Raw genomic sequence first — 19,567 nt, forward strand, 5'->3', positions numbered from 1 at the left:
AATCACTTGCATCACATACAGAGAGTGTAACATAGACATGATCATCTAGGCTGCTTATATATTTTACAGGGATTTTTGAGTGTTTGATGTCAAAGGAATGGCTGTCCTCACCACATGCCCATGAGCCAGTTTGGCTGTAGACGGTCACTGAGATGAGAAGAGACGATAACCTCCCCTGAGTTTGCTGGCTTCTACTTCAAAAGGAGGAGAGGCAGACAAGGACAACCACAAGTAACAAGGACTGGCACTGGATACTGTGGCATGAACTGAAATTTTTAAATGATGTGTCATGAATAAGGAGACTGAAACAGTAAATCGTTGTAAGGGAAAGAACACTGTTGTTAGGCGACTTGAAGGATCATGGGAAGGTGATCAGCCTTCGATACACGTCTTTAATTCAGCTTATTTTGAAGGATGCATTAAGTGTCTCCTCGACAGCCTCCAATCACCCACAATCCTTAGCACACATTCCAAATCACTAAAACGAATTAGTGGGAAAATTAATCGGCACTGAGATTCCCCAGTTTCATTACTTAACGCAAGACAAAAAATGAGACGGATATTATGTTTATGTTATGTTTTCTTTTGTTTTGCTGTAAATTAATCCCTAAACTGTCCATTGCGTAAACCACTGGGAGACCACAGACGGATCTCATTCACTGTATTGAATTTATATTAAGTCAGTTAAAGGTCCCAATATAATGGTTGGAAAACAAATAATGAGAAACTGGAAGAACCCAGGTGAGCCCTCTTTCCAGGAGTGGAGCATGGAGTTGGCAAAAGTGGCATCATACGAAAAAATCTCTTTCAACATCAATGACAGGGCGGACAAAAATGTGGCAAAATGGGGAAAATACGTGCAATTTACAAAGCAATTGGTTCAGTTTTAGAAATCTGTTTCTCCCTTTTTCAGCATCATCACTCCAGTCTTCAGTGTCGCATGATCCTTAAGAAATCATTCTAATATGCGGCTCAAGAAACATTTGATTATTATTGAAAATGGCTGTGCAGCGAAATGACTTTTCAGGATTCTTTGAATAGAATTTTTAAAACAGTATTTACTTAAAATAGAAATATTTTAAATGTTAACTCACTTTTAATCAACTTAATAGGTTCTAAATACTGTAAGAGCAATAAGAGATCAATATATTGAAAGAAAATGAAAGGACAAGCAGAATGCAACAAGTAAAACACTGCCATTTAATAAAAACAAAAGCTCCAGGTTCAATGTCTGGGAACCAGACTCTGGGTGCAATGCTTCAGAAGACATCATTGAATTAAAACAAAAACAAAACTACATACTTACAAACTCACCAAAGACGACCATCTCAGAGAAAAGGGAATAAAAGTAAAAGGATGAAGTGGAAGAGAAAGGAGAAAAATAAAATAACCTTTCCATTCACTCCTTACCTTGTATTGTGAAGTACAAAGCTAACTGACACAGCTAAGCAAGTCACATCCAATAAAAACACCTTTCATAACTGGACTTTTTCCTTTGAATGGCGTGTGTGTGTGTTCCTCTATTCAGCCATTAAACACCCTGAACTGTTCCCAGAGGTCTCTAAACGCAGGCCTGTGTGTAACTGGCATGGCATTGAAGTTGCACGATGCTGAGTGTTATTTCTTTGCAAAGGAGATTTTCATTGCATTGCTCTGTGTGATCTTAAAGCCTTGCAGCGCTTCTCTGGCTGCGCCTGCCTGCACCTCATTATCAAACTCCACAAAGGCGATGTCGTGACGGCCGGGGACAAGACGGACTTCTTTGAATCCAGGGAACCTGTGAGAAGAAAGCAAAATTATAATTAGCAAAAGATTATGCATTTTAAAAATGACGTTTTGGACGGAGAGATGGATTTGCAAACAAATACTCACTGGTTGAACAGCATGGACAGCATGAGCTCGTTGGTCTCCTCTGGGAGATTGGTGAGAAACAGGATGTGGTTGGGAGGGTTTTCCGACACCTACGAACAAAATGAACGTTAAAGGGATATTTCACCGCTGGAAAGATGAATGTGTATTTAAATTGGGTCATTTGTGTAGTAGAAATGTGAAATTAGTTTAGAAGTTGGTGCCTTCTAGACTGAGAACAGCCAGAAAATGTATTTTTGGCTCATGTGGATGAAAGACAACAACTCCCAGAATGCACTTGCTTCGCTGCCCTACGAGGACACTCCCAAGCCACGCCTACCGGTTGCAGAGGGCAGTATCGGAAGAAATGATACAACTAGGCTACTAGTCGACTCGAAACTGAAAAGACGGCGTTTATCGTGAGATCCCCCTATGGGCGGGTTGAAGACATGCGGGACGAGCTCCTCCTACTGGCTGTAGTCTCTCGCCTCTGGACAAAAAAGCCTCAGATGAGCTAAATGACGATTTTTGCGTCATCTGAGGGTTTTTTTTCCAGACACACAATACAGAAATCTCTCGTCTCAGGGGGACATGAGGGAGGGAAGCACGGTAACTCGAAAATACTACCGGGTTTCTACTGATACAAAGCTTAATGCTAATCGGTGAAGTATCCCTTTAATAATAAAGTCACAAACCAAGCATGTGTCTTTATTCTAATCTTAATACATACCTGCTGTGGCATCTGGCCAGGCATTTGTCCTGGCATCATCTGACCTGGTGGCATGGCACCGGGTGGCATCTGTCCGGGTGCCATGCCAGGCGGAGGCATCATGCCAGGAGGAGGCATGTAGGGAGGCTGACCGGGCATCGGCATCATGCGAGGAGTTTGGCTCATGGGCGGCATTCCCTGTAAATGACAAAAATAAAATAGATTCAATAACAGCCTTAAAATAAGCCACAACTGAACAAACACACCAATTCCCAAAGATCCCATATATACTAACAGGCATAGCGGCAGGTACTCCGGCCATAGCAGGGGTGGCAGCGGACGCCCCCTTCTTCCCAGCACCTGCTTCTGGGACTTTAGGCTTTCTCTTCTCTTTCTTACGGTCTCGCTCCACATATGTGCCCTTCATTTTCGCAATGATGTCGGAGTCCAGCTTTGAATACTGAATACGCTGTGAATAGAACGAATTTTAAAAGCATTTTAGTGCAGAATGGGGTTTAATTAAAGACATCAATTACTTCAAAATGTATAAGATTTCGGTAAGATTGTTTTTTGAAAGAAGTCTCTTCCGCTCACCAAGGCTGCATTTATTTGATCAAAATCAGTAATGTTGTGAAATATTACTACAATTAAAAATAAGAGTTCTCTTTATGAACGCATTTTAAAATGTAATTCCTGTGATCAAAGCTGAATTTTCAGCATCATTTCTCCAGTCTTCAGAGTCACATGATCCTTCAGAAATTATTCTAATATGATGATTTGTTGCTCAAGAAACATGTTTTTGTAACATTATTAAAGGAGAACTCCGGTCAATTTTAACATTGAGCTCATTTTTTTGTAAATGTGGAGTGCTGTCAGTACAAAGTAAAACGACAAAAATCAGTGTTGCCTACACCGTGTTATCCTCTTTTTAAAATTTGCACCCTGTTGACTTCAATGGGGCAAGTTTTAAACCTGCTTTTAGCCTCTTAACACCCTTGATGTGTCATTACAAGTGCACAGCCATGTGAGTGATTCCTTCAGAGTGAACACGGGTGAATCTGACTGCAGTAGATGTGAAAGATATGAATAAAAATGATGTTTATTCAGCCAGCACACATACCTGTATTTACATCCTGTTTTCGGTCGAAGTCCAAAGTAATCGATTGTCGAGTTCACGCGCATTGGTTTAGTACCTATGATCACGCGTGTGAACTCGACAATCGATTACTGTGGACTTCGACCGAAAACAGGATGTAAATACAGGTATGTGTGCTGGCTGAATAAACATCATTTTTATTCATATCTTTCACATCTACTGCAGTCAGATTCACCCGTGTTCACTCTAAAGGAATCACTCACATGGCTGTGCACTTGTAATGACACATCAAGGGTGTTAAGAGGCTAAAAGCAGGTTTAAAACTTGCCCCATTGAAGTCAACAGGGTGCAAATTTTAAAAAGAGGATAACACGGTGTAGGCAACACCGATTTTTGTCGTTGTTCTCTGTACTGACAGCACTCCAAATGTACAAAAAAATTAGCTAAATGTTAAAATTGACCGGAGTTCTCCTTTAATGTTGAAAACAGTTATGTTGCTTAATATTTTTGAGGAAACCAATCCTTTTTTATCTATGATTCTTTGAATAGAAAGTTCAAAAGAACAGCATTTATTTGAAAAAAATATTTATTCTCACTTTTGATCAATTTAATGCATCCTTGAGAGAAAAGAGTGAATTTCTTTCAAAATAACCCATCAATCCATCTACAGACTTTTGAACAGTAGGGTAACACTACTGTTGAGAAGTTTAGATTCTATATAACAAATCCTGAAAAAAAAAAAAGGTTTACAAACACATAATAGATCATACCATGGGTTTGTCATAAAAAGGGAAGCCTTGCATAGAGCGGAGAGCATTGGAAGCACTGTTGATCTCCTTGAAGATCACAAAGGCCTGACCCCTCATCTTCAGGGTAGGAGACACAAGGATGTCCAGGATTTGTCCAAACTGGGAGAATATAGCGTACAACGACTTTTTCAGTTCTGTTAAAAACAAGAGAAAAGGATTGCAACATGAACAATGTGCAAAAATCAAAGCCAAATAAAAAAATTCTAGGAAGATATTTATTTATTTATTTATTTATTGCACAAGTCATACATAACTTCATTCATTCATTCATTCATTCATTCATTACATGCATGAACGAATAAAAGAAAAAAGAAAAGGAACAGGAAGAAGAAAATCTTATAGTACCTGTCGCTTATTTGTGCACATCAAAAATAAAACAAAAAACAGCTACTTTATAAATGAATCAACCCAATTTATTAAACACAATCAGATAAACAAAACCATACCATCTTTTTTGATCTTCTCATTCAAGTTGTTAATGTAAATAGTGTGGTTCAGCCTCATCTCCTGGCCAGCCATGATTCTGAAGTGATAAACACAGATATTAAACGCTCTGAAAGGAATGAAACTTCAACATGTGTCCGCTCAAAAACTAGAAGAAAAGAGCTTATTGAGCACATGGCAAAAGATGGAAGTAACTTAGTTGTGATTCGGTAAAAGTCCTAAAGATGAAAGAAATACATAGGCTATTATTCATTTCTTATTGCACGCTGTAAAACAGTGAATGCCTGACCTAACGTACCTCGTTGTTTAAAAGGAAGCTAGTGAGTTAGCATGTCAACTAACCAGACAAAGAATTCAATTTTCCACCAGTGGAAAAAACGTATTTTTATATAAGAAGTTAAAAGGCTAATAAAAACAACAACAAAAAACGCATTAGATCAATTTACTCACAATTATTTGTCGAGCTCCAGCCGACTACAAACTGAATGAAAACCCACACGGTTAAAAGAGAGCACAACTTCCGCCTGAATAACCGCCTTCTCGAAAATATAAGAGGATTCGATTGGACAGCTGGTCTCACGGCGAGCCTGTCGATTGGTTGTCTACTGAGCACATCCGACTTCCAACACACATTCTGATTGGATACTTTTGGAGCGGGCGAGCTATTCTATAAACGGATTGGTTCGTTGATCGTGTTACGCTGCTTTCTGCTCGGGTGTCACGCCGTCGAATTTAATCTATAACATGCAGCTTCTGCTATTGATTTTGTAATCATTTTGATTTGTTTCAAGTAAAAATATATCGTCTTTTTTTAATCAATCGGGATATTTTTATTGTATAATTGTATTCACGACCATGGCCGTATATGACCTTATTTGGTATTCCCTAAGTAGAGAACACTACCCAGTTCACAGCAGATAGTGAAGTAACTTCTTGGACGCTGATGTGGATTCGTGTAATTTTGCGAATGCTTATATACTTACCACGTGCTCTCGTTGCAACATTGTTTTGATGTCGGATTATTGGAAACAACATTGTAACGTATGTCTGTAACACCATACTCTCACAACACTCTCATATACTGTCATTTGTTTTTCATTTACTAACTCTAATGTTTCAGAAGCATGTCAGTGGAGAATGTTTCCTCTCTCCTCCTCCTCCTCCTCCTCCTCCTCCTCCTCCATCACTGGCTCCCTCAGTGTCCAGCAAGAAGAAGCTTTACCAGGCTTTATCAGAGGGAAGGGCCCCTGTAGAGGGGGACCATGAAGAGGCCAGGATTATTATAGGACAGAGAGAAAGCAGGTAAACACAAATCACAGTTACACACTCTCAGAAAACCTTTTCTGTACAGTCACGATTTCATCGCAGCATTTCTCCATGAAGTTTTAGGAAGGATCTGCAATGGTTGCTGTTCAATAAGTATGTGCCTTCACTCATTCAAGATGGTCCACAGTAAGTGTTACATAAACATACCTGTTAGTCGACTGATATGGATTTTTTGATGGTCGATGATGCCGATATCTTAAAAAGCAGGGTGGCTGAAAGCCAAATATGGTTAAATATTTTTGTTCAAAATATTTATTAACTAAATTAATAATTAAAAAATTAATCAATGTGAAAAAACAGTTTTATTCTTAATGGGTTAGTTCACCCAAAAATGAAAATTCTGTCATTAATTACTCTATCCCTCACGTCGTTCCAAACCCGTAAGACTTTCGTTCATCTTCGGATCACAAATAAAGATATTTGTAATGAAATCTGAGAGCTTTCTGTCCCTCCATTGACAGCTACACAACTACTTTAAAGCCCCAGAAAGGTAGGAAAGACATCATTAAAGTAATCCATGTGGATTGCACAAATAAAGAAATTGTTAAAAACATGAATTAAAAAAAAAGTGCACTCAGTAATATGGCAAATCTGTACACACTGGGAATAATTTTGGTTAATTTTACACACAGTACACAGTGAATATCACATGAATATTCTGACACTTGTCGACTAAACTTATCATCCGATGTCGATATTTAAAAAAAGCCAAGTATCGACCACTAAAACTCCAGCCATTCCCTGTGTGTCTGCGAGTCTGTGCTCTGCTAGATGAGATGTGGTTTCAGATGTGGTCTCGTGGCCTTATGGATGGCGGCTCATCTACTCCATCCTCCAGAGACGCTGGTCATGGAGACTCTGGTCCAAACCGCAAAATACAACGCCTACACTGAACAAGGAGAGATGTTTTCTGGTACTAACATCTGCTTTTAAATCTGAACTGTAGTGAAAAGTAAAGTAATGTTGCGGGTTGTTCTGCTGAGCATTAACTGTAAAGCTATAATTTGTTATAATGCTAATTTTTTTTTTCTGTTTCGAATTAGCCAGTGACATGGCCAAGCTGGCGGAGGAAGTGTGTGGGTGCAGAGTTCAGAGGTTATCAGGAGGCATGATGGGAGAAAACACCGCTGTCGTTCTCAAACACCTCGCTGGCGGACAGCCTGTTCTTATACCGTATCTTTACTGCTTTATATGCTTGACTGTTTTCTGAAATCATTTTTATTATTTAATTTGATATAATTTTATCACTGTTTTCTGAAATTATTTTATTCTATTTAAGTTTTTTGTTTTGCTCGCTGTGTTCTGATATTTTTATTTTATTTATCACAAAATGTTGTTGTTGTTGATCACTGTTTTCTGAAGTTCTGAAGCCAAGTTTTTTGGGTTACACTTTATTTTAAGGTGTCGTTGTTACAGTGTAATTATATATTTAAGCACTGAGTAATATTAAGCAACTACATGTACTTACTATAGGATTAGGGTAGGATTAGGATTTGGTTGAGGGTTAGTTGTATGTAATTATGCATAATTTACTGTTATTACTATGGTAAGTACATGTAACATATGTAACAAGGACACTGTAAAATAAAGTGTTACCGCTTTTTTGTTTTGCTCACTGTTTTCTGATATGATTTTTATTTTCTTTCTTTTTTTCTTTTTTTTACCACTAGTTTATTTTATTTTTTTATTTTTTTTGGTTGATCACTGTTTTCTGAAACTATTTTATTTTATTTTAGCACTTGGCCAAGTTAAGTTTTGCTCACTGTTTTCACTGTTTATTTTAATTTACCACTAGGTTTTATAATCACTGTTTTCTGAAATTATTCTGTTCTATTTAGTTTAATTTCATCACTAGGACATTTTTTTTGTTTGATCACAGTTTCATGAAATATAGTTTTTACATTTTTATTTCCTTTTGCCACTAACAGCCACATCTCTGACACTGTTGTGTTCACTAGTTTCAGAATCCTCTAAACGGCCAACTATGTGTGCAAGTGCTAACATAATCAAATACAATGACACAAAGACACTGCTTGATGAGTCACACACATAAATAGACTGTACTCTCTCCCTGACTGCTCTGGCACAGATATGATGAGGATTTTAATCATGAACCCTGTCTACGCAACGGCCACAAAGCCCACTGGGCAGTCGTCTCAGGTGAGACTAAATAATCAAGACAATTAACAAACTCAGCAAGTTAGCTGAAGTCACAGAATAACACTTCAATCTAATATTTTTTTCCCAGGTATATTACTAGGCTTTAGACAGGGGTGTGTGGACAGCAAACACTTCCCTCCTGACGTCACACTTCCCTGGCTTCACCTCTCTCAGAACGAGGCCTCTGTCTCTTGGCCGATGGATGGCATTGAAGAGGTGTTTGTTCTGGCGAAGCAGGGGAAGAGTCTCCGTTACCAGCTGTGGAAGTTTGAGTTGCTTACACAGAGCAACAGCCAGCTCAAGGAAATGGACCCGCAGAGAGCCAGCGATGGGACGCGTTACGTGGTTCCTCTTGGAGGCGTTCAGGACGGTCTGGCGGGACAAGTGCTTCTGCTTCACACAAACACACAGATGAGCTGATCAAAAACACCAAAGACTCGTCTTCACTGGATCAGCTGTTACTGGAGTTGGTTGCACACCTGTGTTTTCAGTCTTCATCCACTAGGTGTCCTTATAGATTAAATGTTTGTAAAGCTGCTAAACTGAAGTTACTTCATGCAAAACTATAAAACTGATGCAGAATAATGTAATTATATTACATGATCATGGCTGTGTGAAATAATTTGACACACACATAATCTTCACACTTTATGAATGATGGGTGATCCTGGTAAAAAGTGTCACTCCTCAGGAATCATAAGATTTCACAATAAAGATATTTTTTTCAATACACTTATTTGTCGTTTGGTTTAAAGAGGTCATATGATGCTATTTTTAATAGTTCAGTTTTTAGATTATAGGTTGTAATAGCATAGGTTAACATGCTTTAATATACATGTAAAAATTCACATACTGTACATTATTGCAGCTCCTCTTTTCCCAGTCTATCTGAAACGCGCTGATTTCTTCTATAAAGCCCCTCCTTCTCAGAAGCTCAGAGTGCTCTGATTGGCCAGTTTACCCAAGTGCGTTGTGATTAGCCAATCATCTCCAGCGTGCATCGGAAATGTAACGCCCCTTTCCATGATCGTGAGCTTCAGCTTCCAAGACGTCTGATTCGGATTCTGAATACATTTTACAAGCTGCAGATGTTTTTAGAGATTAATCTGTCATTAATTTTGTGGTTAAGATGCTTCCCTTTTCTAATTGTGGTGTCTTGCTAGCGCAACACTTTGTTTGTGCAACGATTCCGTCGGTTTTGACAGCTGTATTTGTGAGGTAATCCTCTTGACCAATCTGAACATTCGGTTCCGTTCAACACAAACTGACCTGAGGATGCGAGTCATATTCAGATGTCATTTACTGACGACCATCAGTAATAGGACAACGTGTTTATCAGAACGCTTTAGTCATATGTTGTGCAACTCGAGGAAGAGCTGTTCTGAACAGGAAATTATGACAGGAAAACATCACTCGGCAGGAATAGAACATTTATATTAAAACAGTGAGCAGTATCCTTGTAATCTAAATAACTTCCTCTTGACTCAGGAATGTTTTATTCAACATTCTTTTATTCAAGATTTTTTAAATGTTTTGGAAGGTGTCTATCAAATAAATGGCAAGGCTGCATTTATACAGTAAAACATTGTGAAATATTATTACAATTTAAATACATTGTTTTACTGTATTTCGAAATGTAATTTTCATCATCATTACTCCAGTCTTCAGTGTCACATGATCCTTCAGAAATCATTCTAATATGATGATTTGCAGCTCAAGAAACATTTATGATTATCAATGTCCAAAACAAGTTGTGCTTCTTATTTTTGTGGAAATTATGATCATTTTTTCCAGAAAAATTATTCTTTGATTAATTGAAAGCTCAAAATAACAGCATTTTTTAAATTAGTGCTCTTTGTAACAATGTTTTGACTGTCATTTTAGATAAATTTAATGTATCCTTGCTGAATAAAAGTTATTTCTTTAAAAACAAAAAAACATACTCAGCCCAGTCCATACTGTAGAGTATTGATGATCTTTAAGTAATGGAGAATCAGAAAGTGAACAGGACAAATAAAGTGTATTAAACAATAATGGTTCCAGTTTATTGTATTGGCTTTCAAGACAACAATGATTGAAGGAGATGCGAGTACAAATGCTCCGCATGTCCCTATTGCAATTAAACTGCCGTCTCAAACTATTAAATGGGCTGAGACGACTCAAAAAGGCAGCGCACCATCCAGTTCTCTTTCCAATTTAAAACATGTCATCTAAAACACCCTGTATGGAAGTAGGAAACCAATTTCAACACATTGAACAATACATAATACTTTACATAATCTGTAAACAAGGCAGTGGATCTCCAGAGGAACGTGGTGTGAGATGGGGAAATACTGACAGAAGGAATGCTGACAGACCGTGTGCAGGCCCGTTCAGGGTGGAAAATACAATCTCTGAAGCTATAAGATAAACACACACACACACACACAGTGGTAGAACATCCCGTTCTGTAAACTAACACCATCCAGGTGAGGTAATCACTTTAACACCATGTTTGTGATCTTGAAGAGGATATTCTCTGATTATGTGTAGCAAACATGAAGTGATGATGGAAAAAGTTTGGTGTGTCTTTTTTCTTTTTCTTTTTTTTTTAAGATGACCACAGCACCTAATTTGAGAACTAATGATGACATCAGTAGCCAAAACTGGTATAATCTGATTATGCGCAGCAAAATAAAGTTTCCACCACAGTTTGCAAGATCTCAGAATGACAATCTGTCAGATTTGATATGCATGCAAGCAAAGTGTCATGAACACGATGAAGCTGAACTTTCAGAGATGTGGAAAGAGCTGAAGGACGGAGGTCATTCTGGTGTGGGTACCAGTTAAAAAAAAGCTCCAAAAATAATCTATTTGCATTTAAAGAAAAATAAAATCAGGTTAATGGTTGTTGGGGCAGATAAAGTAGGTTGACTTTTCAAACCTCTTTTTGTCTAACCTAGAAACTAAACTATATGACTAACGAATGAACCAAGAGTGAGCAAACAGATCAAACTATTCCATCAACACGTGTATATAAATATATATTATACTGGTTAGCTTGCTATGCATCTTTGTAACTGTGGCTATTTTTAAGAAACACTGCATACTAATTCTGATCAGTAAAGAAGAAACACAATCTTGGTAGATTAAACTATCCACGATGAGGGCGGTTAGTTGAGTGCAAAAATGTTTGAGACAAACTCTACAACTTTACCTCTGACCGAGCCAATCTGTTAATGGTTTTGAACTACTTAAAAGTTCTTCTGAACTGTTTAAAAGGTTAAATCATGGAAACATCAGACACCATTAAGATTAGACGACCACAGGGTGGAAAAAAAAGATGACATCTGTATCACCTTTCAGAAATAAACGAGGTACTAGTTAGATTATGGAAATAAAATCAAAGAAAAAAACGAAATTATTAAAAAAAAAATATAAGTAAAATAAAAATTAAATAAGCACTATTTACATAACTGAAACCCCAAAGAGAAATTTACAAGGAAAAAAAACAAAACAAACCAAAGCACATTCTAGTGTAATAGTGTTATCATCATACCTGTAGGTAAAAAACGAGAGAAAAAGACAAGTGAACTTTAAAGAATAATCATGGTTTGTGCACCCTGATAGTTTCTTCTCATCTGTCTGTTTGGTTTCAGTGTCAGTGTATCTTGACTGTTGTGGAGCTTCTGTGTATCTGCAGGACCACATGACCAAAAAAGGAATGAGGAACGTGAGTTTGTGGAGCACCGAGTCAACAAAATCAGCTTGAGTTTTTCCACTCGTGCTTTGTTGGCTTTCAGTCACTCCCTCAGCACAAGAGCACTCTTCTCAGGACTGATATCCTGCTGTGAGCCTCCAATTATCCATCAGCGTGTTCCTACACGTGATCCTTCGGGCTGAAGCAAATGGGTGCATCCATCAGGGTGAGGCAGGGGTTGAGTCCTGCAACATGTCGCCAAAGATCTGAATGAGGTTGTCCAGACCCCACAGGTACCCGTCCTCCCGGTTTCCTTCGGCCCAGGGCGTTCGGTGGTCCAGGGTTTGGGGTGGTGGCAGTGGGATGGTCTTACCAAAGTCAATCATCCAGACTCGGGCCAGGCCTGAAGCGTCGTGCACGAACAGCAAAGAACTCCCAACCACCTGGAGAGAAACAGGGTAAAAGTTCGAGCTTATGAGTCATGGTTTGTTTTGTTCCAGAGAAGACAATGATTTGGCCCAGGCAGGAAAGGATTTCACAACATGTAAAGAACAGATTCCTCACCTCGTGTGTCCTGAAAAACCGTGACGTCTCTAGAGCACTGCGCAGCTCCTCTAGTCTCTGAAGATAACTCCTCTGAAGAAACAGAACCACACACAACTCTAATTATACATTACCACATCTCCTGGATTCTCATTGGTTAATACAGCCTTTCAGCTGTGCAAAAATACACAACATAGCAATATTGCAGGAAATATTTTAGATTAACGGTGCAGTAAGCGATTGCTGTTGAAAGTGGATCGGACCGAGCAGTTTGATCAGCCAATCAGCAATAGGGGGCGTGTCCATTGATGATGGGGGAGGAGAGAGAGAGAGAGTGAGAAAGAGGGAGATTTGAAGAAAGACTGTAGACAGAGAGATGGCTGAGAGACATTACAAAAGAGAGACGCTCAGAGGAATATCACTGGTTATGGCCAGGCAAGACCTTTAGGACCCGCATTAGCCTAATATTAGAAAAGCTTTCCAGAAATCGCTTACTGCACCTTTAACTTGAATAGTAAAAATAAAAAATAATAATTATACATATATGTTACAGTCTGAAACACCTATGGCAGAATTTATTGATTATCCTTTATTTTAATGTGTCCTTGTTACAGTTTAAGTACTGAGTAATATAAATGTATTACATGTACTTACTATTGGGTTAGGATTAATGTTGGGTTTAGAGTTAGTTGCATGCAATTATACATAATTTACTGTTATTACCATAGCAAGTGCATGTGTAACAGACACGGTTGCACTTTATTTTATTGTCCTGTTATGCATGTACATACTAACTGTTTAATACTAACTGTTTAATAATAACTGGGTAATAATAATAACTGGGTAATAATAATAACTGGGTAATAATAACTAGGTAATAACCCTGAACCTACCCATAAAATAGTGTTACCAATTTATTAATGTCAGACAGCCTCATAACTGCAAACATATAAATTAACAAAACTAGAGAAATCTGAAGATCATTTTACTCCCATTTATTCCCACTCGTTCAAAGTGAATAACATTTTGTAATTTCCATCTACTTATTTTTGTTTTATATATACACACACATATACATATACATATATATATATATATATATATATATATATATATATATATATATATATATATATATATATATGTGTGTGTGTGTTTTGTACAGTTACATAAAAATATGGATGTAAGTTATGAAAATAACATCCATAACTTATGGAAAATTATTTGAAAAAACAATAATATTAATAATATTGAAGCAATAAATAGTAGTTCCTATATTTGTCCAGTGGAAAGATATTTTAAATGGAAACTATATATTTTATTTATTAATACAGTAACATAGTTGTTACTAAATATTTGGTTACACTTTATTTTAAGGTGTGTAATTATATATTTAAATACTGAGTCATATTTATCAACTACATGTACTTACTATAGGGTTAGGGTAGGATTAGGATTTGGTTGAGGGTTAGTTGCATGTAATTACGCATAATTTACTGTTATTACTATGGTAAGTACATGTAACATATGTAACAAGGACACTGTAAAATAAAGTGTTACCAAATATTTAATATTGTAGTTGATTAAAATAATAATGTAGCAGGGGCTTTTGTCATTTAGAAAAGCCTTTGTTATTTTCAGAACAGCCCTTCACAGAAATTCATCAGAAACCAACGAGGAAGGAAGCAACATTACAGATTAAACAGGTTCTGTTTTTTTTCTTTTTCTTTTTTTTGCTGTTGTAGTTTGTCTTCCTTTGCATTTTCACAAATATAATACTAAAATAAATCAGGAAAGCCATTGGCTAAAGCTAATGAAAAAAACCCTTTCCACTGAAACAACATACCAATAACTGTGTGTTTCCATCCACAAAGTCCACCAAGGCCTTCGTCACCTGCTCTTTATGTTTGGTTTTTTTAAAGCTGGTGTTGCATGTGCCATCTGCTTTCTAAAATGAAACACAAGGTTAATGAAAAGCTGAATTTTCAGCATCATTACTCCAGTCTTTAGTGTCACATGATCCTTCAGAAATCATTCTAATATGCTGACTTGCTGCTCAAGAAGCATTTCTTACTATTATCAATGTTGAAAACAGTAATGCTTAATATTTTTGAGGAAACATTATACATTTTTTTCAGGATTCTGAATGAACAAAGCTCATCCTGAGTGACTAGATCAAGTAACATCTCTATCTCTACCTTGATGCCCTCTATGCGGAAGCCGAGCGTGGCGGTTGAGCTCAGCGTCTCCCTCCACTGCATGTATCGAGGTTTGAGAACGGCCTGCTGGGCTCTCTCCTCTGGACTGGGCGCTCCCGGGTCCACAGCCACCATTTTCTCATACATGTCCTTCCTGAGACGAGGACGCTCACGGGCCTTTACCAGCTCCTCCTCCAGGTATGTCCTGTGGTAAAAGAAATTAAGCCAATCACAACCCTCGTTCATTAATGACTAGGGGTGTAACGATACCCTAATTTCACTATTCGATACATATCATGATACTGAACTCACGATACGATATTATTGCGATACTCCAAGACATATAATAAAAGGTTAAGAAAAAATGTACTGTTGATTAAATGCTAAATTTGATATAACATTGTGGGTGTAAATGAATAGGCTTGGACAATGGTGACACCAGAAAAACAATATTCATGATTCTGAACTTGAAAATACAGAATTATTTTAGATGAATATGCTTGCACTCTGTCACTGACCAGATATATTTAAAATAATGTAGGCCACTTTTTACTGGTAACATAAGACTTATAACATAAGCATTATCAGGACCCACTAATATTCCCCCATTATTATACATTATATTCAACATAATATATTGTAGTTTAATGTAGTACTGACTCTGAAAACTTCAATTTTTTTCTCACAGGGTAATTTTTATTTTGGGTGAACTATCCACGATACATATTGTTGCATTTTTGTATTGCGATATATTGTTACACCCCTATTAATGATGTCAACCTCACCGAGCCATCTAGTTTGTTTGGTTAGGGCTGGTTTGGAGTTTAAGCTTATTTGTATAATCTCATTAAACCTGAACTGATCTTTACTCTTTTTCCTAAGTTTCTCCTTCTCACCTGGTTCCCATCTTGCAATCCATGATTGAAGGGGAGTCGAAGTCGGTCAGCAGATCATCCATCAGGTTGTAATCCTGGTCATTCTGCTGCACGACACCATAATAACCAGGTACAAAAGGCCGGAGGTTGTCATTCATCAGCTTCTCGAGACACTGATGTTCACATTCACAATACTTCTTCAACAGTTTCCCGTACTCGCCTGCCTGGAAACTTCCTACACACAAAGAGGCAGAAACGGTGTTCATTTCATCAGTCCAACATGATGGGTCAGATGCATTTATCTCCTCCATTCATCCAGCAATGAAATGAGAATGAGTTTTCACCTGCATGGCCTGCGAGCTGAATCCAAGGATATCGCTTCTTAAAGGAAACCACAAATGGAGAGCAATGCACCATGGTCTTCAGCTTCCTCCACGATTTAGCCTGAAATCAAAGATCGCACATGCTCAGATTATATAAATCATTTTCTCCTCATCCCACTTCCACATCTGTTTTCTCTAAACAAACATTTTGTGTAAGAGTGCTCTGATTGGTCGGGTGCGAGGGTCTCTATAAAGGCCAATCAGATGACGCAAAACTCAAAATTTTGACTGGTCTGGCAATATAGGACAATAGAGACATTGTAAAGACAGCAGCCCTACAGCAAGACACGAGGACTGTGATTCTAGTGCATTTCTTTCCTTCACAACGGTGTGCTTTCATTCCTCCCTAAAAGCCCAAACTTAACGTCCAAATCAGCTGGATCAGCGATTGCCGTAAAATACAGTCAACTGTTGCTAAACTACAGGACGTGCTTGACAATAAAAGTTAAAACTGCCATAAGCCGCGACAGTGTTTCTGTGTGGGCTCTCCGAGACGGAGTGGAACACGCACAAGCAAAGTGAACTTTGAACCTCACAGAAATGTTTCAAAATGCCTGGCTTGGTGAGTATTCGCTTAAACACGTTCATTATGTCTTAAGTGATCATAAACAGATGGGAAAGAAATCACATGTGTATCAGTAATCGCCTAATCGGACTCATGCATTCGGTCTTAAAGTGACAGCAGCCTAATATTCCTGCCGCCATCTGTGTCATTAATGTTAATCACACAACAAAAGACTGAATTACTTAAGATTAATCTAGATTTCATTTATACAGTGAAGACTACGCAGTGTTGTTTTACATTTGATCGCTTTCTGTTGATAAAGACTGTTCTGTTTTTTTAATTAATTTTATTTTAAAAGGAATGCTATATTTGTTAAACTCTAAGCTGTTCCTAATTAATGCCTGGTTCAGATTACACAATTTTAGCCCGATTTTGGCATGAAAGCCCGACGTTTGACGTAGGGTTTCGATCGTTTCATCTCGTATAGTGTGTCATAGTGGACGTCAACCAACGCCGCGTCTGCGATGCTTCACGACATCACGATAAAAAGACTAGCATGTTTCATTTTTTTATTTTAAAAAAAGACGGTTTTATTAAACCGTCAAGAGTGAGAGAGTGTGTGTGTGCGCGAGTGAGTGTGAGCTTGAGTGAGTGTGTGCTTGAGTGAGTGTGTGTGTCTGTGTGAGCGAGTGAGTTTGAGTGAGTGAGTGTGTGTGTGCGTGTGTGTGAGTGAGTGCGTGTGTCTGTGTGAGGGGGTGTCAGTGTGTGTGAGTGAGTTTGAGTGAGTGAGTGTGTGTGTCTGTGTGAGGGGGTGTCAGTGTGTGTGAGTGAGTTTGAGTGAGTGAGTGTGTGTGTCTGTGTGAGGGGGTGTCAGTGTGTGTGAGTGAGTTTGAGTGAGTGAGTGTGTGTGTCTGTGTGAGGGGGTGTCAGTGTGTGTGAGTGAGTTTGAGTGAGTGAGTGTGTGTGTCTGTGTGAGGGGGTGTCAGTGTGTGTGAGTGAGTTTGAGTGAGTGAGTGAGTGTGCGTGTGCGTGTGTGTGAGTGAGTGCGTGTGTCTGTGTGAGGGGGTGTCAGTGTGTGTGAGTGAGTTTGAGTGAGTGAGTGTGTGTGTCTGTGTGAGGGGGTGTCAGTGTGTGTGAGTGAGTTTGAGTGAGTGAGTGTGTGTGTGCGTGTGTGTGAGTGAGTGCGTGTGTCTGTGTGAGGGGGTGTCAGTGTGTGAGTGAGTTTGAGTGAGTGAGTGTGTGTGTCTGTGTGAGGGGGTGTCAGTGTGTGTGAGTGAGTTTGAGTGAGTGAGTGTGTGTGTCTGTGTGAGGGGGTGTCAGTGTGTGTGAGTGAGTTTGAGTGAGTGAGTGTGTGTGTGCGTGTGTGTGAGTGAGTGCGTGTGTCTGTGTGAGGGGGTGTCAGTGTGTGAGTGAGTTTGAGTGAGTGAGTGTGTGTGTCTGTGTGAGGGGGTGTCAGTGTGTGTGAGTGAGTTTGAGTGAGTGAGTGTGTGTGTCTGTGTGAGAGGGTGTCAGTGTGAGCGAGTGAGTTTGAGTGAGTGAGTGTGTGTGTGCGTGTGTGTGAGTGAGTGCGTGTGTCTGTGTGAGGGGGTGTCAGTGTGTGAGTGAGTTTGAGTGAGTGAGTGTGTGTGTCTGTGTGAGGGGGTGTCAGTGTGTGTGAGTGAGTTTGAGTGAGTGAGTGTGTGTGTCTGTGTGAGAGGGTGTCAGTGTGTGTGAATGAGTTTGAGTGAGTGAGTGAGTGCGTGTGTATGTATGTGTGCCAGTGAGTGAGCATGAGTGAGTGCGTGTGTGTGAGTGAGCGTGTGTGTGTGTGTGTGTGTGTGTGTGTGTGTGTGTGTGTGTGTGTGTGTGTGTGTGTGTGTGTGTGTGTGTGTGTGTGTGTGTGTGTGTGTGTGTGTGTGTGTGTGTGTGTGTGTGTGTGTGTGTGTGTATGTATGTGTGCCAGTGAGTGAGCATGAGTGAGTGCGTGTGTGTGAGTGTGTGCGTGTGTATGTATGTGTGCCAGTGAGTGAGCATGAGTGAGTGCGTGTGTGTGAGTGTGTGCGTGTGTATGTATGTGTGCCAGTGAGTGAGCATGAGTGAGTGCGTGTGTGTGAGTGTGTGCGTGTGTATGTATGTGTGCCAGTGAGTGAGCATGAGTGAGTGCGTGTGTGTGAGTGTGTGCGTGTGTATGTGTGCCAGTGACTGAGCATGAGTGAGTGCGTTTGTGTGAGTGAGTGTCAGTGTGAGCGAGTGAGTTTGAGTGAGTGTGTGTGTGTGTGTGTGTGTGTGTGTGTGTGTGTGTGTGTGTGTGAGAGTGCGTGTGTATTTATGTGTGCGTGTGAGACGGCACGCGATGACTGGTCGGGAAGCAACGTGTAGTCTAACACGTTTCTTGTCCACGACAAGATTTTAGGAGTCAAAATCGGGTAATCTGACACAGTGACTATCGTATATAAGGCATAAGAGAGCGAATGGAATATGCTGCACTTGTTACCAATAAATAAATAGTTGTCAATTCATCAGACTTTCTCATCTCTTCATTTTTTTATACTTAAAATACATGATTGTTGTTAAGAATAGAATTATTTATTTTGGTAATCGGTATCAATGATCGTATCGGCCAATCCTGCTTCCAGTGATCGTAACCGACCCCAAAAACCCTAATCAGAACACCCTTCATTTTGAGTTTCTGTAAAAACACTGACACCTTTCTTCTCAGGCATGGGAACTAAAGGTCCAGAGGGACGAGTTTATCAGCGACACAAGGTCAACACGGCAGCCGTGACGCACACGCTCTACAGATTACAGGTTATTGATTATAAAGCTCTGATCGATGAGGAATGTGTGAGTGTGGAAATGACATAACTCAGCTGTTTGTAGGAGAGCTAGGATGCCTTTTCAACTTTCACATTCACAATCACTGACAGATTCCTATCATAATTCCTTAGATGGCTTTCTCTTTCTCTTCTTTTTTTTTTGACAGGAATACGGGGAAAAAAAACAATAATCCCTG

At 39.1% G+C, this 19,567-nt stretch overlaps 3 protein-coding genes across 4 annotated transcripts in view; 1 reads left to right on the forward strand and 2 right to left on the reverse strand.

Moving 5' to 3' along the window:
• Positions 1–1,186: 1,186 nt before the first annotated feature.
• On the reverse strand, positions 1,187–5,448 carry snrpa (small nuclear ribonucleoprotein polypeptide A). Its single transcript, XM_079873937.1, has 7 exons — positions 5,357–5,448; positions 4,909–4,985; positions 4,424–4,596; positions 2,853–3,026; positions 2,579–2,755; positions 1,873–1,961; positions 1,187–1,777 (listed from the first exon to the last, which is right to left on the reverse strand). The coding sequence occupies exons 2-7, from the start codon at positions 4,979–4,981 to the stop codon at positions 1,618–1,620; spliced, it is 846 nt and encodes a 281-aa protein (XP_079730063.1). The 5' UTR covers positions 4,982–4,985; positions 5,357–5,448; the 3' UTR covers positions 1,187–1,617.
• A 113-nt stretch (positions 5,449–5,561) lies between these two features.
• On the forward strand, positions 5,562–9,124 carry actmap (actin maturation protease). 2 transcript variants are annotated; one of them, XM_079873950.1, is made up of 7 exons: positions 5,562–5,947; positions 6,027–6,208; positions 6,290–6,358; positions 7,021–7,145; positions 7,276–7,405; positions 8,322–8,392; positions 8,481–9,124. In XM_079873950.1, exons 1-7 carry the CDS (start codon positions 5,918–5,920, stop codon positions 8,810–8,812), a joined length of 939 nt encoding a protein of 312 aa, XP_079730076.1. In that variant the 5' UTR covers positions 5,562–5,917; the 3' UTR covers positions 8,813–9,124. The 2 variants fall into 2 exon arrangements, with proteins under 2 accessions (XP_079730076.1, XP_079730077.1); XM_079873951.1 differs by having other exon boundaries at positions 5,609–5,947; positions 6,030–6,208.
• A 1,288-nt stretch (positions 9,125–10,412) lies between these two features.
• The window catches only part of itpkcb (inositol-trisphosphate 3-kinase Cb), a 15,866-nt gene continuing 6,711 nt past the window's right edge, over positions 10,413–19,567 (reverse strand). The window contains exons 2-7 of the mRNA XM_079873949.1: positions 16,032–16,131; positions 15,709–15,922; positions 14,813–15,017; positions 14,461–14,562; positions 12,636–12,707; positions 10,413–12,514 (exon numbers count right to left, since the gene is read on the reverse strand). Of these exons, the coding sequence (XP_079730075.1) occupies positions 12,293–12,514; positions 12,636–12,707; positions 14,461–14,562; positions 14,813–15,017; positions 15,709–15,922; positions 16,032–16,131 (915 nt within the window). The 3' untranslated portion in view covers positions 10,413–12,292. The remainder of the gene's footprint in view (positions 12,515–12,635; positions 12,708–14,460; positions 14,563–14,812; positions 15,018–15,708; positions 15,923–16,031; positions 16,132–19,567) is intronic.

This window comes from Squalius cephalus (genome assembly GCF_949319135.1).
Source record: "Squalius cephalus genome assembly, chromosome: 6".
NCBI lineage: Eukaryota > Metazoa > Chordata > Actinopteri > Cypriniformes > Leuciscidae > Squalius > Squalius cephalus.

What these genes read in the sequence shown, in the direction of transcription:
- actmap (XM_079873950.1), top strand. Translation starts at nt 5,918, where the DNA reads ATGTCGGATTATTGGAAACAACATTGTAAC. An exon ending in ATAGGACAGAGAGAAAGCAG is followed by an intron (nt 6,209 to 6,289) that starts GTAAACACAAAT and finishes TTCTCCATGAAG; the next exon opens with TTTTAGGAAGGATCTGCAAT. An exon ending in ACAAGGAGAGATGTTTTCTG is followed by an intron (nt 7,146 to 7,275) that starts GTACTAACATCT and finishes GTTTCGAATTAG; the next exon opens with CCAGTGACATGGCCAAGCTG.
- snrpa (XM_079873937.1), bottom strand. Translation starts at nt 4,981, where the DNA reads ATGGCTGGCCAGGAGATGAGGCTGAACCACACTATTTACATTAACAAC. An exon ending in CTTTTTATGACAAACCCATG is followed by an intron (nt 3,027 to 4,423) that starts GTATGATCTATT and finishes TTCTATTCACAG; the next exon opens with CGTATTCAGTATTCAAAGCT. An exon ending in CTGTCCATGCTGTTCAACCA is followed by an intron (nt 1,778 to 1,872) that starts GTGAGTATTTGT and finishes TTCTTCTCACAG; the next exon opens with GTTCCCTGGATTCAAAGAAG.